Raw genomic sequence first — 27,580 nt, 5'->3', positions numbered from 1 at the left:
AGGGCTGTCGATTCTGAGTCACAGTGCATGTGTGTTCTTGTACCCCGATAGCACTGTTTAAAAAGACACTAGTCTGGGCTTCCCTGGTGGCGCAGTGGTTGAGAGTCCGCCTGCCGGTGCAGGGGACGCGGGTTCGTGCCACGGTCCGGGAGGGTCCCGCCTGCCGCGGGGCGGCTGGGCCCGTGGGCCGTGGCCGCTGAGCCTGCGCGTCCGGAGCCTGCGCGTCCAGAGCCTGTGCTCCTCAACGGGAGAGGCCGCAGCGGTGAGAGGCCCGCGTACGACAAAAAACAAAAAACAAACCAAAAAAAGACACTAGTCTACTCGAGTGGAGAACTTGGTCTGAGTTCATGAAGCCCATCTCCTGGCCAATCTAGTCCTGTCTTCCGAAGGCCGTGGAGGAAGATGTCCTCACGTGAGCTCTGAAGTTGGACACACCTGGGTTTGAAGCTCCACTTTCTGCTGGGTGATGTCAGCCTCAGTATCCCCAGCCGGGAAAGGGGCGGGTCAGGAGCGTCCCGGCGCGGGGTGGGCTCCCGGGATCCCGCACGCACGTGCGCGCCGCCTCGGCCGCCTCCCCCGCCAGGGCGCTGAAGATGCCCGCGCTCGTCCTCGGCGTCGCGCCCGGCCTCCTCGGGGAGCCGCGCGGGTTGGGCGCGCTCCCAGGCGCATTCCTGGCCGGGCAGCCCCTCCTCCTCGGCCTTGGCCAAGGGGCTGGCGCCTCCCCGCCTCGCTGCGATTGTCTCGTGCGGGCGGCTGCGGACGCTCCTGGACGCTGCGGCTGCAGGTCTGCGCGCGGCGCACCTGGACCCGGGACTGCGCCTCCCGAGCGCGGCGGGCCCGGCTGCGCTCCGGGGCTCCCGCCTCCCTCCCTGCCCGAGCCGCTCGGGGCCGCGCGGAGCCCCGCTCCCCGCAGGGGCGGCTGCGGCATCGGCTTGGGACAACCTCGGCAGGGAAGGCAAAGTTATTTCCCCTTCCCAAGCAGAAAGGTTCCGATTGGCAAGATGGTGCCCAACTGTCCCCGCGCGCTCTTCCTCCTGCTGCTTTTCCTCGCCTGCCCCGAATCGCGGGCTTCCCAGGTCAGTGTCCCTCCCGCCCCTCCCCTGTCCCGCTTGCAGGGGAGGCCACGCCAAGGCCGGAGGACCTGGGCTCGCCACATTCCACCGGAATGCTCGGGCTGGGGGCTTGGAGCGAGGCTGGAGTTGGGGTTCAGTTTTAAGAGGGAAGCGTGAGATCCCCCCCATCTGTCATCGGATGCATCGCGGGCCGGGCGTCTGGGAAAACCCGGGCTGGTCTAGCCGAGCAGTTTGTGCGAAAGCCTCGGTCCGCTGGGAGGAGGGAGAGAGAGGGCTCCGCGTGAGAACCGTGCGTTGCAGAAAGATTGCCCTGGGATTTATGAGACATTGGTCTTCCTCAGGTCTCCAGAAGAGCTCCCTGCTCGCCCAATTAGGGTAGAGGTTGTCCCCTCCCCTCCAACTTCCAACATTTAAATTTCTAACTGAAATATCATTCTTACCACCACCAGCTTTAAATTTTATTTAATTTATTTTTGGCTGCGTTGGGTCTTCGTTGCTGCGCACGGGCTTTCTCTAGTTGTGGCGAGCGGGGGCTACTCTTCGTTGCGGTGCGCAGGCTTCTCTTGTTGCGGAGCACGGGCCCTAGGCGCACGGGCTTCAGTAGATGCGGCGGTGGGCTCAGTAGTTGTGGCTCACGGGCTTAGTTGCTCCCTTGGCATGCGGGATCGTCCCGGACCAGGGCTCGAACACGTCCCTGCATCGGCAGGCGGATTCTTAACCACTGCGCCACCAGGGAAGCCCCACCACCAACTTTTAAAGGCTCAGAACTTTCTTAGCAGTTCGCCGCGTTTCCCAGGCAGAGACAGGTGGGAGGTTTCTGAAGCAGCCCCACCTGAGCCTAGGGGACCTTAGATTTGGGAATGCATTTCTTTCCCACACTTGCAGGCAGCTCGCCGTTTAATTTTTCTCTCCCTGACGTTTGTGTCTGTTGGAGTCCCACTGGATTTATGTGCTTGACCAGGTTTACTTTTACATTAAGCAGTAAAAACTCATGGTTAACATTAAGATAAGAATGCAGATAAAAATGTGTCTTCCAGAGGTGAGACTGGAGTTGCTCGATTCAGAGCCAGCTATCACCAGACTGGCTCTGGAAACTGGAGACCCCTCCCTCTGTGACGGCGTGTCGCGTGGGCTGTGGGGCAGCTACCCCAAGAATACCGTCCATAACACTAATAGTAACGGCAGACGGAAAGAAAGCTCACTGAGCGATGAGTGCTGCGTTCTTTGCTAAGGCTCTTTATTCTCAGGGCAGCGCTGTGAGTCTGGGAACTATTGTCATCCCCATTTTGCAGATGAGGGAGCTGAGACCCAGGGAGATTCTGACTTACTCAAGTTTCACATGGCCAGGAAGGAGTGGAGTAAATTTAATCTCTCTCCTTGGTCTCCAAGCCTTTTCCCTTCCCCACAGACTCTCACCCATGGACTGAATACCTGACAGGCACAACCGTGGCCACCTAGAAGCCCTTGGGGCACAGGAAGGGGCTCCAGGCAGGGAGAACTCAGTTCAGGCCAAACACGGCCCGTGTGAGTGCAGAATGCGGTGAGTTGCCACTGCAGGAAGTCGCTCAGCCACCAGGCAGCAGAAGCCTGGTCTAGGGCCACAATCAACCCACCCAACAGAACAGTGGGGTGTCCCACCCACGATGCAGATTACATAACAGAACCTGAGGCCCAGAGCTCAAAGCCAGAAGCACAGGTAGGTGCATCCCTAAGCCGGCTCCCCACCCAGGCCAGGAGAGGGGGCAGGGTGGATAGGAAGTGCCAGAGGAAGCTGAGGGGCTCTGCACTGCCATTATCCGATCTCTGAAGGTTATCTGGAAAAGTGGTGACACCTTGGCAGTTGTCAGATGTCTGCAGCTGCTGTTCAAGCAGGGAAGTAAGCTCTCTCAGGCTCTGTTCCTGGGGGAGATCTGGGTCCCATCCCTGCCCTGCCACATCCAGGCTTTCTCAGATTCCTTCTCCTCTAAACCTTGGTTTCTTTACCTGCGAGAGCACCTGCCTCACTGGGCTTTGTGAAGGGGAAAGGGAGCAGAAGGGATTCTCCATAGAAGTTAGTTTAAAACTTCTAGTGAAACTGTCCTTCACCCAAAGTCCTGTGTAGTCAGGGGAATCTCACCCCTAATCCTTGTCTGACTTTTCAGCACATCCGTCCTGGGTCACTTTGCAAGATTTCTGTGACCTGCTGTTGGAGAGCCAGTGGTCCTGGGGAAGGAGGGGAGGTTGAGCAATGTGGGGATCCCGTAAGTGGGAGCCCTTTCCCAACACTACTGCCCACTCTGTGGCCTTTCCCCAGGAAGAGAAACAGCCTTGCTGGGGAGACAAGAAAGGGAGAACATTTAACACACCCCACGCCTCACCCTCTTCCCCCACAATGGCTCTCGGCCTCCTTGTTGCCTGTGGGGAGGCGGGGCTGTGGTATTTCAGAATGTTTCCCCTTCTCCAAAACCTCTCCTTGTGATCACATGTCACAGGCTTCCAAATTCCACCATTAGAGATTCATTCTTTTGGTTGTCTACTCCCAGTTGATACATTGCTTTTTACAGTGTAATGGGAAAGAAATGTTTTTGGTGTACATTTCCATGATCTTAACCATAGAACTATGTTCTATATGTGGTACTCACCACCACAGTCAGGAGACAGAAGAGTTCCACCACCCCAAAATGACATCATCATGCCCTATGTAGTCACACCCTCTGGCCACCCTAGCGCCTGGCAACACTGATCCGTTCTTCATCATTATGGTTTTTTCATCTTCACAGTGTCCTATAAATGGAAGCAAAAAGTACATAGACTTGTGACTCTTACTTCTTTAACTTAGCATAAAGCATTTAAGATTCTTCCATGTCGTTCTGGGGATGCACAGTTCCTTCCTATTGCTGGGTAGTATTCCATTGTGTGGACGTATCACAGCTCTTTTTTTTTTTATCAATTCAGCCACTGAACTGAATGACACCCATGGTATCAGTTCCAGTTTTTGGTGATTATGACTAGAGCTGCCGTAAACATTCCCATACAGCTTTTGTGTGAATGTAAAAACACTCATTTCTCTTGGGTAAATATCTAGGAGTGGGATTGCTGGGTTATATGGTAAGTGTATCTTTAACTTTGTCAGAAGCAGCCAAACTCTATTACATATCAGTTGTATCGTTTGCATTCCCACCAGCAATCCATAAAAGACCCGGTTGCCCTGCATCCTCACCAGCACTTAATATTATCGGGTTTGTCTGTTTGTTTCTAAGTCACTCTAATAGGTATGGAATGGTATCTCATTGTGCTTTTAATTTCCATTTCTCTAATAACTGATAATATTGACATCTTTTCATGTGCTTATTTGCCATTTGAATAGTTTACTGGGTGAAGTGTCTGTTCAGGCCCTCTGCCCATTTTCCAAATGGGTGATTTGTTTTCTTATTGTTAAGTTTTGAGTATTCTTTATACATTCTAAATAGAAATCCTTTATCAGGTGTGTGAGTTGCCAATATTTTCTCCCTATCTGCAGCTTGTCTTTAAAAAATTTTTTTAAATTTTATATTGGGGTAGAGTTGATTTACAATGTTGTGTTAGTTTCAGGTGTACAGCAAAGTGAGTTAGTTATACATATTCCTGTATCTATTCTTTTTCAGATTCTTTTCCCATATAGGTTATGACAGAGTATTGAGTATAGTTCCCTGTGCTCTACAGTAGATCCTCGTTGATTATCTATTTTATATATAGTAGTGTGTATATATTAATCCCAAACTTGTAATTTATTCTTCTCCCTACCCCACCTTTCCCCTTTGGTAACCATAAATTTGTTTTCTAAGCCTGTGAGTCTATTTCTGTTTTGTAAATAAGTTCATTTGTATCATTTTTTTTTAGATTCCACATAAGTGATGTCATATGATGTTTGTCTTTCTCTGACTTACTTTGACAATCTCCAGGTCCATCCATGTGGCTGCAAATGGCATGATTTCATTCACTGCAGCTTGTCTAAACAGTGTCTTTCCCAGACCAAAGGTTTTAAATTTTGATGAAGCCCAATTGATCGATTTTTTATTTTTATAGATCGTGGTTTTCGTGTCACGTCTAAGACCTCTTTGACCCCAGATCATGAACTTTTTCTTGTATGTTTTCTTCTAAAATTTTTGTAGTTTTGCATTTTTACATTTTGATCTGTAATTTATCTTGAGTTAATTTTTGTGTAAAGTGTGAGGTTTGTGTTGAGATAAACACTTTGCATGTAGATATCCAGTTGTTCCAACAGCATTTGTAGAAAAGACTGTTGAATTGCCATTGAATTGTCTTAGCAACTTTGTCAAAAATCAGTGCATCATATGGGTTTATTTCTGCCAGTAACACACTATCTTGATGACTGTAATTTTATTTATTTAGTTAGTTAGTTATTTGGCTGCATTGGGTCTTCGTTGCACACGGGCTTTCTCTAGTTGTGGCGAGCAGGCGTCTACTCTTTGTTGCCACGCACGGGCTTCTCATTGCAGTGGCCTTTCGTTGCAGAGCACAAGCTCTAGGTGCACGGGCTTCAGTAGTTGTAGCGCGCGGGCCCAGTAGTTGTGGTTTGCGGGCTCTAGAGCGCAGACTCAGCCGTTGTGGCGCACGGGCTTAGTTGCTCCAGAGGCATGTGGGATCTTCCCAGACCAGGGATCGAACCCGTGTCCCCTGAATTGGCAGGCGGATTCTTAACCACTGCGCCACCAGGGAAGTCCCGTTACTGTAATTTTTTTTTTTTTTTTTTTTTTTTTAATTATTATTTTTTACTTTTTTTTTTTTTTTTTTTTTTTTGCGGTACTCGGGCCTCTCGCTGCCGTGGCCTCTCCCGCTGCGGAGCACAGGCTCCGGACGTGCAGGCTCAGCGGCCATGGCCCATGGGGCCAGCCGCACCGCGGCATGTGGGATCCTCCCAGACCGGGGCACGAACCCGCGTCTCCTGCATCGGCAGGCGGACTCTCAACCACTGAGCCACCAGGGAAGCCCCCGTTACTGTAATTTTATATAAGACTTAAAATTGGATAGATTTTAAGACTTTATTATTCCTTTTCAAAATTGTTTCGGTTATTATAGCTTGTATTTACCTTAAAATTTTAGAATCGTCTTGTCTCTATCCACAGAATTCCACTGGAATTTTGATTGAAACTGCATTAAGCCTACTGATCAATTAGGGGTGAACTGGCATCTTAACAATACTGAGTCTTCCAATCTGTGAAAACAACATGTCTTTCCATTTATTTAGCTCTTCCTTGGTTTCCCTCATCAGCATTTTTTAGTTACCAACATAAACATGTTTTGTTAGATTTATATCTAAGTATTTCATTTTTGGAGCTATTTTAAGTGGTATTAGGTTTAAAATTTTTTCATTTCCAATGCTGTATTCCTTGTATATGGAAATTCAGTGGGCTTTTCTGTGTTGACATGGTGTCCTGTGACTTTGTGGAACACACTTCTTAGTTATAGGGCATTTTTTTTTTTTTTGTAGATTCCCTCAGACATTTTTTACATAAATGATCATGTTATCTGTGAATAGGGGCAATTTTATTTCTTCCTTTCTAATCCATGCGCCATTTATTTATTTATTTAGCCTTATTAAAACTTCCAGTACTGTGTGGCGTAAGAGAGTGGACATTCTCGCCTTGTTCTAGAACTTGGGAAGAATGCATTCCGTTTTTTTAATGTTAAGCGGGATGCTAGGTTGTGGGTTTTTGCAGATGCCATTTGTCAGGTTAAGGTTCTCTTCTAGCCATAGTTTGATGGAGTATTCATTATGAATGGATGGTGAATTTTATCACAAGCTTTTTCTGCTTTCATTGATATGATCCTGTGGTTCTTCCTCAGTTATTAAAGTGGATGACTTTGACTGAATTTTTTAATTTATTTTTAATTTTTTAAAATTGAAGTACAGTTGATTTACAGTGCTGTGTGATTGATTTTCTAATTTTGAAAGCAGCCTTGCATTCCCAGATAAACCCTAATTGATTATGGCATCGTATACATCGTCTATATTTCTGGATTCTACTTGCTAATGTTTTGTGAGAATTCTTGTATCTTCTTCATGAGGGATATTGGTGTGTAGCAGGGGTCAGCAAACTATGGTCCATGACCCACATCCAGTACACTGCTGGTCAAATCTGTCCACACCGATTACTTACACGCCATCCATACCTGCCTTTTGCACTGCAATTGCGGAGGCGAGCAGTTGCAACAGAGACCCTATGGGCCGCGAAGATGAAAAATTTGACTCTCTGGCCCTCTTTCTACAGACACAGTTTGCTATCCCTCATTTATGGATTTCTTCTACTGTCTTTACCTGGTTTTGTCCCCAGGGTAATACTGGCTTCCTAAAATGAGTTGTGAGCTGTCCCCTTCTCTTCTGTTTTCTGGATGAAACTGTGTAGAGGTGGTGTCAGTTCCTCTTATAATGTTTGGTAGAATTGACCAGTGAAACCATGTGGGCTTGGAGATTTCTTTTCTGGAAGGTTTTTAACTATGAATTCAATTTCTCTGACAGATACAGAACTACTTAGGGTAGCCTTTTTCCTTTGGGTGACTTTTGGTAGCTTGTGGCTTTCAAGAAATTGTTCCACAGTCCTCACTGTCTCTTGAGGCAACTGATGTTAAATGCCCTGGAAATTACTCCCCGTTTCTAAACAATTGATCTCCTGTAATGACAGATGAGTACTTTGTTCCATTGTTCGCTGCAAAGCCAAATAGTCTACTATGATTAATTTCCTTTCTTGTGTAACTTTTTGGTTTTCCTCAAGATTTTTCTCTTTTGCCCGGTTCGTCCTCTATATAAGCACAGTTGTTTCCAATAATCTCTTTCCTAGTCCATATTCTGTCGGGCTGCTTTCCCCCTGGATCCCAGTCATGCTGACCTTCTCTGGGCTCATGGCCCTGTGGCTACCCAGGGACTTTGGCCTGCGCTGGAGCTTATGTTTTCTAGATCATATGTCTTCCTGTTTCTTGGCTTATTCCCTTGTTTTTTTGAACACGTTCTCAGGAAAATGATGTTTTAATCCGCGATCCTTAGCCCTTCCCAGATCACTTTCCTATTGTAGATGTCACCATTTTTCTACCCTGAAACTTTAAAGCAGGCAACGGTAGCACCGTTATCCCCCCGCTGTAGATGGGGAGCCTGATGTGCCGGAGGAAGTGGCAGCTGAATCCTCATATTGGGAACAAAGCCAGAGGAAGGAGCGAGAGGGGCGGGAAATGCCCCCATCCAGTGTCCCCCACTGACTGAGTCGGGAGGGAAGGAGGTGGGGAGGGTTTGAGACCTATTCCCTGGTCTGAGAACACATGAGATGAAGAAGGGTGGAAATATGAAAACCCAAGTATGTTCCTTCCCGGTGTAGTGTGGTCAGCTTATCGGTGTCAATTCTACTGCCAGTTTCGATGGATTGGCTGGACTCCAGGTTGAGATGGATTGCTGTTTACTTCAGAACTCAGCACAAAAGGATACCATGCTTGATTAAAGGTATCTGCCGTGCTCGCAGCACCAGGAGTATTTGCTACCCTGCAGCAGGGTTTTATACACCGGCGCCTGTATTATAAGAATACATGGGGGTGAGCGGAAGCTACGGGGACATGGGAATCATCCATTTTGAAAATGGGGCATTTCATCAAACAAATATTTGGTGACTGCCATGGCCCAGGCCGGGAACAAAACAGACAAGGACCGTGCATTTGGTTTTGAAAGGGCTGCTCTAGATCTGGAGTTGGCTGATCAGGGTGGCAGTCTGAGCTGGGCTCAGCTCGACTGTTCTGCTCGATGGCTCCAGGCTCCGCTTTTCGGGTCTGGGCTCCTCTTCACCTGTGGACAGCTGCCAGGTTAGCTGCGGCTGGTTGGTCCAGGGTGGCTCTGCTCCATGCAGCCTCTCATCCTCCAGCAGGCTAGCTGGGTTTTTCACATGGTAGAAAGTGGTCAAGGGCCAGGACTAGCAGAATGCCCAAGACTTCTTGAGACGCTGTTCTACGATGAAGCTGGGATTTTGGCGTCCTCCAAGTGTGGTGAGGCCAACAGATCAGGAGACACTGCCGGAAAAGATAGTGTGTTACTCCCACTGTCGAGGAGGGAGAATATCATACCAAGTTGGGCTACAGAGAGAACAACAGCAGGCAGAAAGAGAGGGAGGGAAACTTCTGGAAAGCCTTTACTGAGGGTTTTGAGGGAAGAAATGGGTGAGACAGGTTAAGGGGACTAACCGGGTTAAGATTGGCTAGTTGGGATAATTGTAGCAGGATGGTGGTATAGGGCTGCCCCTAGTCATCTGATGCCGAACCCCAGGTTTGTTGGCGGGGACTGGGCGGGTGTCAGTGTCTCACAAGCTTCGGAGCCAGATAAGCAGGCGATGGGCTCTGGTTCAGTTGGTTTGCTACCAGAGGTGTGCTGGGCATGGGCAGGGAGGGTGTCGTGTTGTTTGCTGTCTCTAGGAATTTGCTGGCCCTGCCACGGAGGGGCAGTCTATGCCAAGTCAGCATGGCCCCAGATGTCAAAACATCACATACAGAAACTAGACAATGTGGTTAATCCAGAGCCAGCCTTGGAACTGGTGTATCGCTTCCAGCGCATTCTGTTGGCCAAAGCAAGTCACAAGACCCGCCCATATCCGGAGATGGGAAAACAGACCTCCCTCTGGATGGGAAGACTGGCAGAGCCTCCTTGCAGATGGCGTGGGTGTGGGGAGGAAGAGATTGCCATTCTGCAAACCTTCATCAGTAGTGATCCAGGGCTTTACTGCCCCCAGAGACAGTGCTCAGATGAATGGGTGGGGTCAGGGTGAGGATGGGTGACCAGGAGGCTGTCCTGGCATCTTCCACTTTCTCTAGCAGCCTCCACCTTTCCCTGGCAACTTAAGGAGGGGGACTCTTTCCAAGTCCTGTCAAGGACGGCCCTGATTACAGAGAAGAGTGGAGACCCCTTTGCTCCGTGGGGCAGTTTCTGGCCCCCGGGGGCGTTGGGCAGAGAGTGCTGAGGGTGTGGACTGGATGTGAACAGCTGGGGAAGGAGGCAGTGCCCTGGGTTCTCGGGTTGGCCTGGAGTCTTTCAGGCAGGAACTGATGCCCTCCCAGGCCTGCTCCCCCTGGAGGATTCTGTTTGACACTGGACTTGATTCCAGGCAGACCAAGCCAGATGCCTGTGGAGCTGCTCACCCCACCATCTGGGCACCGGCCCTCCCTCCACGTGCCCACCTCCACCTGCCTCCCAGCCAGCTGCCCCAGGAGGAGTGTCCATCCCCTGACTGTTGACAGAGGCCTGACGGTGCCCCTGATCTATAGGGGCAATGGTGGGCTGCCATGCTTCTACCAACTTTCCCAAGGCTTGTGCAGCCCTGGGGCCCTGGGGACAACGGGGCAGACTCCCTGAGTGGGTAGAACTTTCTATGTCCTCTCAAACCCTGTACCTGAGTCTTCCCTGCTTCTCTGGAGTTGCCTGGAACCTAAAATAAGGATGTCACAGACATCTTCATTTAAGAAAACAATAGGCACCTACAATTTGACAGGACCCAAACCTACCCATTTCAGTAAGTAAATCTCTATCTCGAGGAAGTAACCATTGATTTTCCCTGTATGCAGGAAAACACGTGTCCCTCTGGCAGTCTGGGCTCCAGACTCTGCAGAGGGAAGCAGCTGAAATGGGAAGCAAAGCCCAGGGAGCTCACCTTGGGGCTGCGTTTCCAGGTAAGACTGAGACGTGACATCATTCACATCAAAGACTGGAGGTGTGGGGGTGGGATGGCAACTCCAGGGACTCAGGAGACCCTAGGCTGCCCCCTGACCTTGCCGTTGTCATCTGGTTGGCTCCTGACTCAGACATGTCTCTTTATGCCGGGGATCAGGTTACCTCTAGACCCTCAACAGAAGTGGTGCTGCCAGCTCAGGAGATGCCCTTCCCTCTGCTCCCCTAGGCTGGGCTTCCCGTCTCTGCAGGAGGGGCTGGGGGCAGAGTGTGATCGGTAACTGGGTGCACGGCCCAGGGAGCCGAGAGAATCAGATGATTCTTGGCTGATCTGAAGAAAGGGAAAGCGCCAGGGGTGTCTGTAGGCAAAAAAAGACAAAAAGAAAAGCTTCTTCCAGAGAAGCGTCGGACACCATCAGTCATTTACACTGTGGTGTGAAAAACATACAAACTTGTCAGTATCACCTCCCAGCGCCTTCTCTGACTGCATAATTAAAGATTTTACCTTCCCAGAAGGAATCTAACTAGTAAGGTAATGTGCTCATTCTACAACTATGTCCTGAGAGCCTCTCCTGCCAGGTGATTTTCTGGGTCTGGCGAGGCGGCAGGGCCCGGGGCAGTGTAGCAAGTGGAGAAGACCCTGAGTGCCTGGTCTGTGTTCTGGTTCCCATGCTTCCCGGCTGAGTGACCTGGGGCAAGTTCCTGCCTCTATGAGTCAGTCTCCTCCTCTGAGATGCCTGTCTAATGGGGTTGTAGGAAGGAGAAAATGAGTGACATTCAGAGAACAGGTCCAGAATAAGGGCTCAGTACGTGTTAGGGTAGAGAACGATGAGGTGGACACAGACCCTGTTGTCACGTGGCTCACCAAGCAGGCAGAGAAAAACAAGACAAACCTGAAAGTATCTGGAGGCAGAGCGTGGAAGTGGGGTGTTGTGTGGGAGGGTGGCCAGGAGGTTGCTTGGCACTCAGTAGGCAGGTAAGGGCTCTCTGAGAAGGGGGCTTCTAAGTGAAAATGGAAAGACAGGAGCCTGGCTTTCAAGGACCAGGGGCAGAACCTGGGCAGAGGAAACAGCCGGTGCAAAGGCCCTGAGGTAGAAGTAATCTTGCTGAGGTGTGTGGAGAAACACAGAGGAGGTCTGAATATTGGGACACAGAAGGTGTCTGATCTGGACACAGTTGGAGGTGGCAGGGCTTGATCACATACGGCTCTGTAAGCAGAATAATGCCCTCCGCCCAGAGATATCTATGTTCTTATCCCAGAAACCTGAGACTCTTACCCTGATTTTAGCCCGGTGAGTCCTGTGTTGGGGTTCTGACCTCTGTCTTTTGGGAAGCTTAGATTGCAGGAGGGCCCGGGAGGATGCAGGGAGAGCAGGACAGGATAGTTTCTGTTGCACCATTGCCTGCTCACGGAGAAACGCTTGGGATTTTTCGCTAGCGGAGGTAGGAAGATCTGAAAGCGCACCACGTGTGTCATTCAGCCTTCACAACCATCCAGGTGCGTTACTTTAAGAGTAAGCACTCCAAGCCTCTCACGCATGGCCACGCCTACCGCACTCACCTCATTAGTCCCCTTCATTCTGCCCACGCTGCCCACCAGGACCGGGCCCCCCAGCGCCCTCTGCCTCCTTGGCGTCAGCCCCAGGAGACCCGGTCAGATCCAGATGTCCACTTTCACAAGTCGCAGAAATCTTGGATCATGTGTGAACGTGCACACATGTGGGCTGACGTTCCCTGAAGGGTCCGTGCGTGTGTGTTGGGGGGGACAGTGGGGGGACTGAGAGGGTCGGCTAGCAAACTGGGGCCTCTGAGCCCCTCGTCCTGGTTCCCTCGGGCTGAAGAGAGAAGACGAATGTACTTTCCCAGTGGGTGGACTGGTCAGTCACAGTGTGAGTGGTAAGGTAGCCTTGCCATTGACCAACTAGATGCCCTGAGCCTCAGTTTCTCTAGCTGTGAAATGGGGATAACCATGCCTGCCTAGGGGGGCTGCAAGGAGGACTAAATGAGATAATGATGGCTCCGTTTCTTAACGTCATTTGTGGAATAATGAATAAGTGAATGAATTATGGAACCATTCTGTTGTACATGTGAAACTAACAGAATGTTGTATGTCAATTATACCACAATAAAAAATGTAATATAAAAGAGAAGAAAAATCAAACAAAAAATGAGTGAGGAGAAGATGCAGTATACCAAGTTTCTTTTTCCTCTTCTTTTCCTCTTTATTTTCTCAACTTCCTCTCTCCTTCTCTACTTATATTGGGTCAATTCCCAAAAGGAAGTAAGCAAAACATGCCCCATTTCTGCAGCCAGGAGGTCCTCAAGTTATGGAGAGAGGTGAGGGGAAGGCCCAGTACCAGGGGGCTCCACAGGGGATTGTGGCTGGTTTTATATGTGTGTGTGTATGTGTGTATGTGTATATGTGTATGTGGTATGTATATGTGTATTGTGTGTATGTGGTATGTGTGTGTATATGTGTATTGTGTATGTGTGTGTGTGAATGTGTGTGTGTGTGCACGGAGCTCCCCACTGGGCTGGGCGTTAGGGGAGATATTTTCTGGACATAAAGTGGTAGTGTTAAAGGCACAACCAAGCCTGCAGGTGAATGTGGCCACTGGAAGCTTGGCTGGGCAGCAAGCAGGTGAAAGAATATGGTGGATCTGGGGAGTAAGATGAGGAAGACTGCCCTGGGCTCACACTTACATCTTCCTTCGCTCCTCATTCATCTGTTTTGTTGGTTCGCTCAAATGAGCATCTCGTGTGTACTCAGGTCCTGTCCTCAGTGATGAGGATTCCAAGTTGTCTATAACTTGTTCTCCGCCCTCAGGCATGCAAAGGGGCCAGGAGAGAGGTGACCAGAGCTGCCTGTCAAGGGGGTGCTAGAAAAGGAGAGGAGTCGGGAGATGGACAGAGGAGGGCTCCTGGGAGGTCTCCATGGACCCCTCTCTGAAGTTTCACATCAGGGTCTGGAGGAGGCCTGCTGGGATTTCAATCCTGGATGCGTCACCGTGGCCAAGTGACTAGTTGGCTTCCTTGCCTGGAAAGTGGGTGTAATAATGGTGCCCATATCCCGGGGCTGTCGTGAACATCTAACGAGTTCGCTTGTGTGCAGTGTGGTGGCAGTGCTGCCTCTTGGCTTCCACTGTTGTCATTGTTCCCGTGGCCATTTCAAAAAGTAGACAAGAATTGAGTTGGGGCGAAGATATAGAATTTTGGGCAGCCGGCATTGTAAGAAACCAAAATGCCCTGAGTACACAAAGGGAGACTCTGCTGGAAGGTTGTGATAGCTAATTTTATTCGTCCACTTGGCTAGACCAGATATTTAGTGAAACACCAGTCTCGATGTTGCTGTGAAGGTTTTTTTTTTTTTTTTGGCCACACGGTGCGGCATGCAGGATCTTAGTTCCCTGACCAGGGATTGAACCTGTGGCCCCTGCAGTGGAAGCATGGAGTCTTAACCACTGGATTGTCAGGGAAGTCTCTGTGAAGGTATTTTTTTAGACTTGATTAGCATTAAATGGTAGACTTTGGGTAAAGCAGGTTGCTATCCATAATGTGGGTGGGCTTCATCCCAAAGACTGAGGTCCCCAGAGAAGGAGGGCTTTATGCCTCCAGACGGCCTTTGGAGCTACAATACCAACTCTTCCCTGGGTCTCCAGCCCACACTTTGCATGAGCCAATTCCTTAAAATAAATCTCTCTCCTTCTCTCTCTCTCTCTCTCTCTCTCCAGGGTGTGTACAGATACAATTGGTTCTTCTTGGTTCTGTTTCTCTGGAGAACCCTAAGACAAGGGCCTTGGGCACCTCCCCAAGTAAAATTCCTTCACTTCCCCCAGAAGTGTCCTTCCTTTACTCTTCTGTGTGGGTGCTGGGTCAAGGTCACTGGAATGAGAGAAGTTGAGGAGTTATAACCCGCTTCTGATTTGGCCTAAAATTAAAAAAACAAAACAGAACAAAACAAAAAAACTTTCGGAGAAAGAAAATCACGTGCAAATTCTACATGACTCAGACGCAGAGAGCCTCGAGCCTTGGCTAGCAGGCACACACTTGGCAAGTGTGCTCCGTCCTTTCATAGATCTAAAGGCATCAGAACATCTGTGTTCCCATTAACAACATGCTGACATGACACATAGCTGTGGCTTAGAAGAAACCAGCGTGAGATGGCCCTTCCGAGGTCCAAGGGGTCATCCGTGGCTGCCTGGAGGGGTCTGGGGCTCTATCATCCTTGAGGTGGCTCTCAGAAAGAGCCACTGTGCCAAGACTGTCGCTGTCAGGATGACCGTCGAGCCAGGTCACATGAGAATGGAGCCTCAAGGACCCCCCGTCCTTGTGCCCCCCCGCCATGCCTGGGCCCTTCAGGGCTTTGAGAGCTGGGCTTCACTTGTAAACTGAGCCCAGATGGCAAGGAAGCCTGGATGGGGTGGGAAGGTCCGCCTACCGAGTTCTGGCACGGGCATGGGGTGAGCTGGGGGACACACATCATCTTTGTCTGTGTCCACCCCTGGGCCAGCAGGTGGGGTCTCGGGAGCTGGTGAGCCTCCCAGGAAGAGGGGCGTTGTCAGCCCTGAGGTGTCTCCATTAGATCCATGTGAGAGGGTGGGTTGGAGAGAAGATGGATAAGACTTTCCCTGGAGGAGTGGTGGGGTGGCTGGAGGGTAGTTCTGTGACCTCCTTGCTCCCAGGAGCCTGACCTCATCCAGCTGGGGTGACTGCTGTTGCTACTTCTGTCTCTGCTTCTGCTCGTCTCTGCAAACACTGCCCTTGGTGTTGAGTTCAGGGGAGCAAACAGCCCTCTGCGGAAGAGTTTGATACCAGAAGCGGTAAATCTTGATCTTTTTCCCACTCAAGGATGGAAGAGTTTCACTCCATGTCTTTTCTTGATTCCATTACAAATACATTATTAACTCTAAGAAATGGAAACGAATTTTCATTATCTATTGTCAATGGCGTAACCCAGGTTTGGAGCCAGGTATTGAAAGGATGCAAACTTAGACCATGTGAGGGTCTCTTCTTTGAGAAAAATATTAAAAATGAGAGTCCTGGAAGGGACTTCCATGGGGGCACAGTGGTTAAGAATCTGCCTGCGAATGCAGGGGACACGGGTTCGAGCCCTGGTCCGGGAGGATCCCAAGTGCCGCGGAGCAGCTAAGCCCGTGCGCCACAATTACTGAGCCCGTGCGCCACAACTACTGAGCCCATGTGCCACAACTACTGAGTCCGCGTGCCACAACTGCTGAAGCCCATGTGCCACAACTACTGAAGCCCACACGCCTAGAGCCCATGCTCCACAACAAGAGAAGCCACCGCGACGAGAAGCCCGCGCACCGCAACGAAGAGTAGCCCCTGCTCGCCGCAACTAGAGAAAGCCCGTGCGCAGCAACGAAGACCCAATGCAGCCAAAAATTAATTAATTAATTAATTTTAAAAAGAGTCCTGGAAGAGACCTTGGCAGGTGGGGGCCCTGGTTTGGCAGCTTCCTCTGAGATACGCCTTCCTTCCCCCTGGTATGGAGCCTTCCTCTTCCCAGCCCTTCCCCCCACCTCCCTCCCCCACCCCCCTGCATGGATTTGACCTTTGCCCTGACCTTTGCCCAGTCACAGCCTTTGTGAGCTTTCCTGCCCAAGTGGGCGGTTGCTTTTTACAGTTGGGGTCTGGGACCCGGAGATGGGAATCCAGCTTTCACTGTGGCAGGGCCAGGCTGAAATTCAGATGGGTGACACCTGAGGGTCCAGCCTGTTTCCTGTCCCCCAGCCTCTGAGACCCTGGCAGCCCCTCAATGCCCCCTTGGGCCGACCTCGTTGACGAGCTATGTTTATAAAGAAGGAAATGATCCATTCCCATGTGTGGCTTCTCTTGGCCCAGAACAGGTGGTGGGTGTGGGAGGGGAAGTAGGCAGACGAATGGAGGGGGGCAAGGAGACCCCCTTCTTGGACAGAAAAGAACACAGAGGAACAGAAGTGAAATTGAGGCTCAGGGTCCAACTCTTGCTCTGCTCGTTGACATGGAAATGATGCCACAACCCAGAGTGGAGAGTAAAGAGCTAATGTAGGACCTGCGTCCCTTGGTGCAGCACCTGCAAGGTGATGCTTGTGTGTGTGTGTGCATGTGTATCTAATCCAAAAGTTAAAACCTCACGAAAAATGAACAGTGGTTGTCTTTGGTCATGGGACTTGTCCTTTGTTCTGATGTGTTTTTCTGCGTTTTGATGGTTTTGCAGGAAGCATGCTTTATTTTTATGATCAAGCAAAACGATAAAGCTTTCTCAGTTTGAAAAGGGGAAACACTTAGGTTCTCAGTCCCCCTCCTATGACGTGATTTGTCCCCATGATGCCCCCTAATGTCCCCAAGGTGCAAGACCTCTTGAGCATTTGACTTGGTGTGAAGCTTTCTAGCCTGTCATCCATCTCTGCAGATAAACTCAGTTATGCCTCTGAGGCATAAGCTGAGGTCCACTGCAGGTGATGGATTCTGAGCATGGCTCCTGTGGACTCCATTTCCAGCACTTTGGGATCAAGGGGCTGCCCTGTTAGTAGCAGCTGCTGCACAGACCCATCAAACCTCATGTCGAGAGGCATTCTTTTCACTGCCCTGGCACCCTGGCTCTGCCCCTGCCATGCTGGCTTGCCAGGAAGACAAGGATCTTCCTTTTTTTTTTTTCCTTGCAAACTTTATGTCTCCCCCCCACTGAGTTTTATTGAGATATAATTGTATAACATAATATAAATGTGTAATAGCCTTGTATTAATCCAAGGTATACAACATAGTGATTTGCTCTATGTATATACTGTGAAATGACCACCACAGTAAGTCTAGTTAACATCCATCACCTCACACAGTTGCAATTTTTTTCTCGTGATGAGAACTTTTAAAATCTACTCTCTTGGGCTTCCCTGGTGGCGCAGTGGTTGAGAGTCCACCTGCCAATACAGGGGACACGGGTTCGTGCCCCGGTCCGGGAAGATCCCACATGCCGCGGAGCGGCTGGGCCCATGAGCCGTGGCCGCTGAGCCTGCGCGTCCGGAGCCTGTGCTCCGCAACGGGAGAGGCCACAACAAGTGAGAGGCCCGCGTACCGCAAAAAAAAAAAAAAAAAATCTCTCTTAGCAGCTCTTACATATGCAATATGTTGTTGTTAACTATAGTCGCCATGCTGTACATTACATGCTCAGACTTATTTATCCTATAACCAAAAGTTTTTTGTTTTTTTAATAAATTTATTTATTTTATTTATTTATTTTTGGCTGTGTTGGGTCTCCATTGCTGTGCATGGGCTTTCTCTAGTTGTGGCGAGCGGGAGCTACTCTTCATTGCAGTGCGTGGGCTTCTCATTGTGGTGGCTTCTCTTTGTTGTGGAGCACGGGCTCTAGGAGCATGGGCTTCAGTAGTTGTGGTATGCGGGCTCAGTAGTTGTGGCTCGCTGGCTGTAGAGCGCAGGTTCAGTAGTTGTGGCACAAGGGCTTAGCTGCTCCGTGGCATGTGGGATCTTCCCGGACCAGGGCTCGAACCCATGTCCCCTGCACTGGCGGATTCTTAACCACTGCACCACCAGGGAAGCCCCTAACCAAAAGTTTTGACCTTTTGACACCCTTCACCCACTTCTCTAACCCCCCCCCCCCCGCCTCTGGCAACCACCAATCTGTTCTCTGTATCTATGTGTTGGGTTTTTTTTTAGATTCCATATATAACTGAGATCATACAGTACTCATCTTTCTCTGTCTGACTTATTTCACTTAGCATGATGTCCTCAAGGTCCATCCTGTTGTCACGAATGGCAGGATTTAATTCTTTTTTATGGCTTTTCCTACATTTTCTTTTTGCATTCATCCATCAGTGGACGTTTAGGTGGTTTCCATGTCTTAGCTATTGAAAATAACGCTGCAATGAGCATGGGGGTGCATATATCTTTTCAAGATATGATTTTGTTTCCTTTGGAATTGCTAGACCATATGGTAGTTCTATTTTTAATTTTTTGAGTAAACTCCAATCTGTTTTCCATAGTGTCTGCACCAATTTACATTCCTACCAACAGTGCACGAGGGTTCCCTTTTCTCCACATCTTCACCAACACTTGTTATTTCTTGTCTTTTCTATAATAGCCATTCTAACAGGTGTGAGATGATACCTATTGTTTTGATTTGCATTTCTCTGATGATTAGTGATGTTGAGCATCTTTTCATGTACCTGTTGGCCATCTTTGGAATATCTTCTTTCGAAAAATGTCTATTCAGATCCTCTGCCCATTTTTTTTTTTTTTTTTGCGATACGCGGGCCTCTCTCTGTTGTGGCCTCTCCCGTGGTGGAGCACAGGCTCCGGACGCGCAGGCTCAGCGGCCATGGCTCACGGGCCCAGCCGCTCCGCGGCATGTGGGATCTTCCCGGACCGGGGCACGAACCCGTGTCCCCTGCACCGGCAGGCGGACTCTCAACCACTGTGCCACCAGGGAAGCCCCTCTGCCCATTTTTAAATCAGATTTTTGTTTGTTTGTTTGTTTCTTATTTTTTGTTATAGAGTTGTATGAGTTCTTTGTATATTTTTAGATATTAACCCCTTATCAGATATTTTGCAGATGCCTTGCAAGTATTTTCTCCCATTCTGTAGGCTGCCTTTTCATTTTGCTGATGGTTTCCTTCGCTATATAGAAGCTTTTCAGTTTGATTTAGTTTCACTTGTTTATTTTCTCTTTTGTTGCCTTTGCTTTTGGTCTCAAATCCAAAAAATCATTGCCAAGACTGAAGTCAGAGATCTTACTGCCTATGTTTTCTTCTAGGACTTTTATGGTTTCAGGTCTTATGTTCAAGTCTTCCATCTAATTTGAGTGGATTTTTGTATCATGTTAAGAGAGAGGTCTAGTTTCATTCTTTTGCCTGTTACTGTCCACTTTTTCCCAGCACCATTTATTGGAGTGACTGTCCTTTTGCCACTGTATATTCTTGGCTCCTTGGTCATAAATTAATTGACCATATATGCATGGGTTTATTTCTGGGCTCACAAGGATTTTCTAACTCTTTGTTCTGTTAGAATCACTGCAGTGAGGTCAGAGGCAAGGATGGAGATTTCCTGACTTTCCCTCAGCAAGTCCGCCCACCACCCTTCCCCCTCCTTCCCGGCCTGGATGTGGCCTTATGTGCTTGGTCTGGAAGGTTTTTCCACTGTGATTGGAGAGATGAGCACATCTCATCTGTAACGAGCACCTTGAGGAAAAGCCACTGGTGCCTGCCATCCATGGTGCAGGGGTAAGGAGGGCTTGGGGGCAGTGCCACCACACGCAGAAGACAGTTTGCCCAGACCCAGGAGCACTGGGGTTCGACTCACTTGACTGCCCAGAGGCCCCATTCGCTCCACTCCCGCTGCCCTTCTTTCTGTGCTGACTGGAGCCCCGTGTCCCCAACCCCAGGTTCCCAGCAGAGGCCTTGGCATTGATCTCTTGTCCCCTACTTCAAAACTTAGCCCTTCCCTGTCCCCTGGAACAGCCATCTCCCAGCTGTCACACCCTGGAGGCAACTGCTGGCCTGGTTCAGTGTGTGAGATTGTCTCCTCCACCCCGCCCCACTTCCTGTCCCCACTGCCCTTGCTCCCCGACTTGAGGTCTGGGCGGGAGTTAGAAACCCGCTCCTGTGGGATATTTTGCTTGGGTCATAGAGTTATCAGTCCCTAGTGCAGATTAATCAATAAGACCATTCACCACACAGGGGCGTTTGTGAAATGCACTAGGGCATAAGGCAGCCACTGGGGCAAGGACTGCTTGGCGGGGGCACTGGGGCGGTAGTCAGCAGGCCCCCAGCCTGGCTCTACCGCTCATGAGCCACATGCTTTGGGACAAGTCACCCGACTCTCAGCCTCTGTATCTTGACTGTGAAATAGAGACAGTCCCAGGCCTTCTTCACGCAGGGTTGCTGCGAGCCAGTAGTCCTCTTAGAAGTAGGAAGTAGCTTTGTAAACTGTGAGGAACTTCAGAAATGTGAATCACACATGAGCCACGAAGCCATCTCTGAAAGCGGCTCTTTTTTTTTTTTTTTTTTTTTTTTTTTTTTTAAGGGAAGGGAGGGCACTTCCCTGGCGGTCCAGTGGTTAAGACTTCACCTTCCAATGCAGGGGTGCGGATTCAATTCCTGGTCAGGGAGGTAAGATCCCACATGCCTCGTGGCCAAAAAACCAAAACATAAAACAGAAGCAATATTGTAACAAATTCAATGAAGACTTGAAAAATAGTCTACATCAAAAAAAAAAAGAAAGAATCTTTAAAAAAGAATTAAATAAATAAAGGGAAGGGAGATCGGTGTGGGAAATCAGGACTGGGTGGATGGCTGTGCTGGGCAGGTAGCGGACTGCAGGAGGTCACTACCCAGGTGCCCAGAACCTGTGTGGGAAGGGCCACAACAAGGGAAGGAGAAGGAAAACAAACAGAACTTCCCAGAAATGGCGTTCGGGGCCAGGCGCAGTCAGGCCCTGCTTAGGGTGGAGGCCAAGGAGCCCCCATGGATTAACGAGCTCCAGGGGCAACTGGGGATTCAGCTTTGTCAAAAGCATCCATTGAACCAGGCCAGTGAGTCATCTGTTTGGTGAAATCTCCAAGGTGCAGCGGCCTGGCAGCCTCCCTGGGAGAGAGGCTGCAGCTCTGTTTCCACCGCAGTGGCAGCGCTCCATTGGCGAAGCTGGAAGCCACCCACGCTGCAGAGGCCACATGCCTGCCTGCCGCCTGCTGACTTTTAGACATTTTTTTCTAATTATAAAACTAATAATCGTTGTAGAAAAACATAAGTATAAAAAATAAAATAAAAAGTGATCCACAAGCCTATCCCTATAGAAAGCCATCATTCTGCTCTCCTTTGTTCCGTGCAGGTCATATGAGTCAGGTTGGAACAGGCTATGCTGAGGTAACACACAACGCCCATGTGAGCCACGGCCATGGTCCTATAACTGCCCACTGTATTCACCTCGCCTTTCCTCCTGTTCACTTCCTGGCTCTTAAAGGCAATTAGGATCAGAAACCTTCAGATTTTTATCACTAAGCATGATGCTGGGTATTGCTTTAAGTTAGTCTTTATCAGAATAAACACAAGCCTCCTTTTTCTATTTTTTAAGGTTTTTAAAAATTGTCAGAACTCGGTGTTGACTGCCAGTGAATGCTTCTTTAACTCTATTGAGTTTTTTCTTATTTGCCCTGTTAGATTTTTGAAAGTATAAGAACCGCTGGGGGGCTTCCCTGGTGGCGCAATGGTTAAGAATCCGCCTGCCAGTGCAGGGGACACGGGTTCGAGCCCTGGTCCGGGAAGATCCCACATGTCGGGGAGCAACTAAGCCCCTGCGCTACAACTACTGAGCTTGCGCTCTAGAGCCCGCGAGCCATAACTGCTGAGCCTGTGTGCCACAACTGCTGAAGCCCACGCACCTAGAGCCCGTGCTCCACAACAAGAGAAGCCACCGCAATGAGAAGCCTGCACACCGCAACGAAGAGGAGCCCCCACTCGCCACAACTAGAGAAAGCCCGTGCAGCAGCGAAGACCCAACGCAGCCAAAAATAAAATAATAAATAAATAAATGTATATATATAAAAAAGAGAACCATTGGGGATCCCTGTTTTGCCTGTTTTAATATGTTTTATCATCCATCTGCTGTTAAAAATACCCAAGGGAGAAAAAAAAAAAAAATTCAAGGGAGAAAGAAAGCAAAGGTTCCCTGAGGCCCAGATTTCAGAGCATTAACTTAGAGTGAAGAATTGTGTTGGGGGGGCGCTGGGGGTTCTTTGGGGTACGACCGCTGATACAAGGCACATTTGCATTCAGGTAACTGTTCCACCACCCAATCACTTAGACTCATCGCTTCTGCCCTGCGCTCTGAAAACGGGACTTTTGTTTTCGCTGAGGGGTGAACTGGGCCTCCCTTAACGTGCACTTGAGGCCGCCTTTTGGTGACCTAACCCGACAGATGTCGGGACGCCTGCTGGGGCCACTTTTACCTTGTGCTCAGTGACCCTCCAGGGTATTTGGGCCCAAGGGTTGGGTGACTTCTGGAAGCCCACGGGAGGAGGATGGGACTGAACCAGCCCCCATACTGCTGGTGGTGGTGATTTTTTTCTCTCCCCAGAACTGTCTCAGCAAACAGCAGCTCCTCTCGGCCATCCGCCAGCTGCAGCAGCTGCTCAAGGGCCAGGAGACGCGCTTCGCCGAGGGCGTCCGTCACATGAAGAGCCGGCTGGTGGCGCTACAGAGCTCTGTGAGCAGAGCGGGCCCGGACACGCCCCCAGGTGGGTCCCCAAGTCACCACCCCGGGCCCCGGGGGCCTCTCCCCGCCCTGATCTCCCTTGCCTGGTCAGGGTTCGCAGTGGATTGAGTCGCGGGCCTTCCCCTGCCTCCCCTTCTGTCTGGGGCTGGACGGTAGGAGTGTATGAAGACGGCATCTGTCAGCCGTCTCCCCCCATCACCTGAGTGGTACCCATTTCCTCTTAGACCTTTTCATTCCAGGCTCAGCAACCCTCACGTCTGCATAGCGTCTCCAGAGAATTGTCGAAACGCACCACTTTCACAGCATCAGCTGCTCTCCCTTCCCTGTCCCTATGCAGGTGGACCCTAGGTAGTTCCTTTTTTTTTTTTTAATTTAATAGACTGTTTTTTTGAGCAGTTGTCAGTTCATGGCAACACTGAATGCAAAGCACAGAGAGGTCCCCCATACACCCTCCCGAACACACACGGCCTTCCCACCATCAACATCCTGCACTCGTGTGACCCACGGGTACAGCCTATGAACCAACATTGGCTTCCGTTTTCCAGGCATGAAAACAAGTCCTCCCTCCTCCATGAGTCCCTCGTTAGTGCGGTGGGGTGGGATGGAGGGGCCGCTGAGGGCAAGTCCCGTTTGTCTGGTGAGGTTACTGGGGGCCCCCCAGACCCCTTCCCCTGGGGGGTAGGACACTGACAGACACTGGCCTGTTCCTGGTTGTCCCAGTGACAGGCTTCCACGCTGTCAAGGCCCGAGGGTGGGGGGCTGGATTTCCTCCGGCCTCTCCTCAGGCTGATCGATGGGGGTCAGGGGGAAGGTTGGATGTTTGTTCTGAGTCGTGAACCTATGGAATATCTGACATCATTTACTCACTTAAGACACATTTCTCAAGGGCCTTCTTTGTGGTGTGAGATGAAGTTTCCTGAGTTGGATTTCCTACCTTTTCAGAGACTGTGGTAGCAGATCCAGAGTCTCCACAGCCCTGAGTCGACTCCTGTTTTCCTTGGCTCCAGGGGTGCAGAACTAGACCTGCCGGCCAAACCCCTCACACTTTCCAAAGCGCTGAGAGGCCCCAGCCTTTGGTGGGGCTCATCACAGCCGGACTCCGAGAGGCAGGCAGGGCATCCTTCCCTTCTCCCGCAGATGGGGAAACTGAGGCCAAGAGAAGTGAGTTAGCAGTAGTGGGTCCCAGCTCTGGTGATTTTGTTTTCTGCTAGAGGTTCACCCACACAGATCCTTTCGGTTTTCATGGGATCGGAGCTCCTGCCGTTTCTGGGAGTTTCCAAGAAGAAGCTGCAGGAGATAATTTCTACAACTGCTCGGTCCGTGTTAGAGGTCCCTGTCCACGAGTATATACAGAAAGGTAGCTATGGTTAAATTGCTAATCCTCTTGTCACCAGGTTCAAGGTCTTTCTCCTCTGAACCACACCAGATTTTTCAAAGTGGCCAATTCTCTTTTTAAAGAGTTGCTGTCATGCGTTCTGTCTCTCTTTTGTGTTGGACATGGGGCTGGCAGCTGTCAGGACTGCCTGCAGGGGAGGGGGGTGCCACACAGGTGACGGGGGAAGGCAGAAGCTTGCTCCAGATCAAACTGCACATAGTGGGAAAATTATCTTTTCCTTTTTTTAAAAAAGGGCATTTGCAGGCAGTCAGGAAGAGTAATTTCTAGTCCTGGAAAATTCTTGGCCTTCCTCTTTCTGGCTTGTGTTCTAAGTATCTCCCTCCTGTTTTCCTAGGAACATCACAATCCATCAGCTTTAGGGCTTATCTCGGCCCCTCATTCCAATCATGTTCCCAAATCACCATTCATTTAACCATAGCTACCTGCACTGCCAAGCTCATTCTTACATGTTATCCTCCTTCGGGAAGGTATAGGCAGCTTCCCTGTGGCCTGTAGACTCACCAAGACACGATCATGATGAAATGAGCCAGCCAAGGGGCACGTCTTTCCACCCGACAGAAACCTTTGGCTCCCATTTGGGAAGTGCTTGCTATTTTTTTTTTAAGATTTTTTGATGTGGACCATTTTTAAAGTCTTTATTGAATTTGTTACAATATTGCTTCTGTTTTATGTTTTGGTTGTTTTGGCCACGAGGCACGTGGGATCTTAGCTCCCCGACCAGGAATCAAACCCACACGCCCTGCATTGGAAGGCGAAGTCTTAACCACTGGACCGCCAGGGAAGTCCCTGCAAATTGATTTTTAATTAATATGTAACCATTCATTAAGTCTACTGACATTTATGGAGCTGTGTGGAGATACTGACTCCATCCAGTCTGGTACCATTTACCTGTGAGTTGCTCCAGCAGGTAGGTTTTCTTTTTTGAGGGTTTTAAAGATTTCTCTTCCCCAGAGAGACCCTACTCCTTTCCCCCAAAGCATTTTGAATCCTTTTCGGCACAATGCAGTAGTAGATTTTTCAGAGAGAAATATAAAGTCGCGTATTTACAGGGACTGAGACAGCGAGCTGGGAGCGCCCAAGCATTGGGTTGTGGGTTCATCCTGGCTTCCTGCTCACAAGGTCATTACACGGGTACCCACTTGGAGGTTCATAAAGGAAGGTGACACAGCATGGTCAGGTGTTCCCCAGTAACCGAAGGGCACTGAGAGCCCTCGGGGGACGGGCCAGCTCCTGCCCTTCTCCCAGGACACAGGTGGGATTTGGGGCAGAGCCGCAGGTGGCTGCCCAGTGCCCCCAGAGTGACGTGTGGGCAGATGCTCCCCTCGAGGGAGATGCTGAGCGATTCTCCATCACGCACTACAACCTGCACAGCTGAAGCAATAGCTTCGTTTTCATCTGTCTAAAACCCTGAAAATATTTTTACAAATGACACTTGGAACCTACTTTAAAACGTGTTAGAAGTGGCTCTGAATTTCCAGCTCAGCTAAATCCAAACCCAACCTGTCACAACTCGGGACACTCTCCTTTTAGACAAGCGTGGACCACGCATGGCACTCTGCTGCAGGTGGAGGAAGAACGGCGAGCGTCTCCCCTCTCTCTCCAGCCCACGGTGGTCCTTGAGGAAATCCGGTTGCTTCTGCCTTCACAGCACAGCCAGGGTTGAAGCCATCGCTCCTGGCTCCCTGCTCCCACCCTGGGCTGAGCCACCTTCATCCTGCCCCCGGCTTCTACCTCCCTCTCTGTCCTCTCTCGCACTGGACATTGCACTCAATCTGCAGCCAGAGTGATGCTGTTCGCGTACAGGTCGGTCACTTCCCGCCCCTCCTCAGACCCTCCAGCGGCCCCACCTCGTGCCAAGAGCCGGTTACGTGGCCTTTTCTTTCCTTTTCTGTGCCATGTGTGACACTGCTCTGTGTCGCTCCCTGACACTTCTCTGGCTTCATCCCCAGCTACTGTCCAGCTCATCCTCTCCACGGCAGCCACGGTGGTCTCCTGGACATTCCTCAGACCTGCCAGGCACACACCCACCTCAGGGCCTTTGCACCGGCTTGATCCCTCTGTCCTCCGCAGATATCTGCGTGGTCATGCCTTCACCTCATTCAACTTTTTGTCCCAGGGAGACCTCCCCTGCCACCATACCCAAACTGAGCCGTCCTCTGGCATCCCCAGCACTATTCCCTACTTCATTTTCTACATGACACTTGTCACCTCTCGTCACTCCTTGCTATTTGCTTGTAGCTCTTGCTCATCACGTGTCTCCCCTGCTAGAAGGGCGCTTCCCGAGAGCTGGGTTTCATCTGTTTCATTCACTAAGTGTCAGACTCCTGATATGGTGCCTGGCAGATGGTAGGAACCCAGTAAACAATTTTTCACTCATTCATTTGGTCAAGAATTATTTACTGGGCACTCATTATGTGCCAGACACTGGGCTGGTGCCGGGGATACAGCAGGGACAGGAGGCTGGGCAAGGTCCCTGCCCTCTGGAGCTGCGTTCTGAGGGAGAAACTGACAACAAATGTGGAAACAAACGCGTCAATGAGATAACGCCAACAGTTACACGTGCTAGAAGAAAGCAAAGTGAGCTCACGGGAGGTTTTAGCAGAGCATGGTGGTTAGAGAACACTCTGGGAGGTGGAGGGCATTCAGGTCAAGACGTGGAGAGTGAGAAGCAGCCAGAGATGGGCAGCTCTGGGGAAAGAACATTCCAGGCAGAGAGAAGGGCAAAAGCCAAGGCCTGGAGGTGGGGCTGAGCCCAGCCTGTTCAGGAGAACCAAGGAAACCCCGGGTACGGCTGGGGCTCTGAGAGAGCAGAGCGAGAGGGTGGGCCCTGTGCCGGGGGTGGGGGGGTCCCAGCTCCCACCCTCCCAGGCTGCCAGGCCCTGCCCACGACCCTGGGAGTCTCTGAGCTGCGGTCTCCTCATCTGTCACCAAGCGGGCATGTATTACCTGTGCCCAAGAGTGCTTGGAGGGTTCGGTGACACGTGGTATGTAAAATGTGCAGCCCAGGGAATTCCCTGGCAGTTCACTGGTTAGGACTCTGTGCTTCCACTGCTGAGGGCCCGGGTTCGATCCCTGTTTGGGGAACTAAGATCCCGCAAGCCGCGCGGTGCAGCCAAAAAATAAGAAAAGATAAAATGTGCAGCCCAGTGCACAGCCCGGAGCAGGCACTCAACCTCAGGGCACTGAGGGTGAGAAGCCTTGTAATCCAGAGTGATGTCT

At 50.3% G+C, this 27,580-nt stretch overlaps 1 protein-coding gene across 2 annotated transcripts in view; it reads left to right on the top strand.

Annotated features, from left to right (window-relative positions):
• Positions 1-292: 292 nt before the first annotated feature.
• FBLN7 (fibulin 7) overlaps positions 293-27,580 on the top strand; it is a 48,852-nt gene continuing 21,564 nt past the window's right edge. The window contains exons 1-3 of one of the 2 annotated variants that reach the window (XM_032651977.1): positions 293-1,076; positions 10,641-10,745; positions 22,828-22,987. In XM_032651977.1, coding sequence (XP_032507868.1) covers positions 594-1,076; positions 10,641-10,745; positions 22,828-22,987 — 748 coding nt within the window. In that variant the 5' untranslated portion in view covers positions 293-593. The remainder of the gene's footprint in view (positions 1,077-10,640; positions 10,746-22,827; positions 22,988-27,580) is intronic. The other variant, XM_032651979.1, reaches the window with a different exon arrangement.

This window comes from Phocoena sinus, chromosome 13 (genome assembly GCF_008692025.1).
Source record: "Phocoena sinus isolate mPhoSin1 chromosome 13, mPhoSin1.pri, whole genome shotgun sequence".
NCBI lineage: Eukaryota > Metazoa > Chordata > Mammalia > Artiodactyla > Phocoenidae > Phocoena > Phocoena sinus.
Note: the sequence above shows the minus strand (reverse complement) of the source record. Positions and strands in the feature narration are given on the sequence as shown.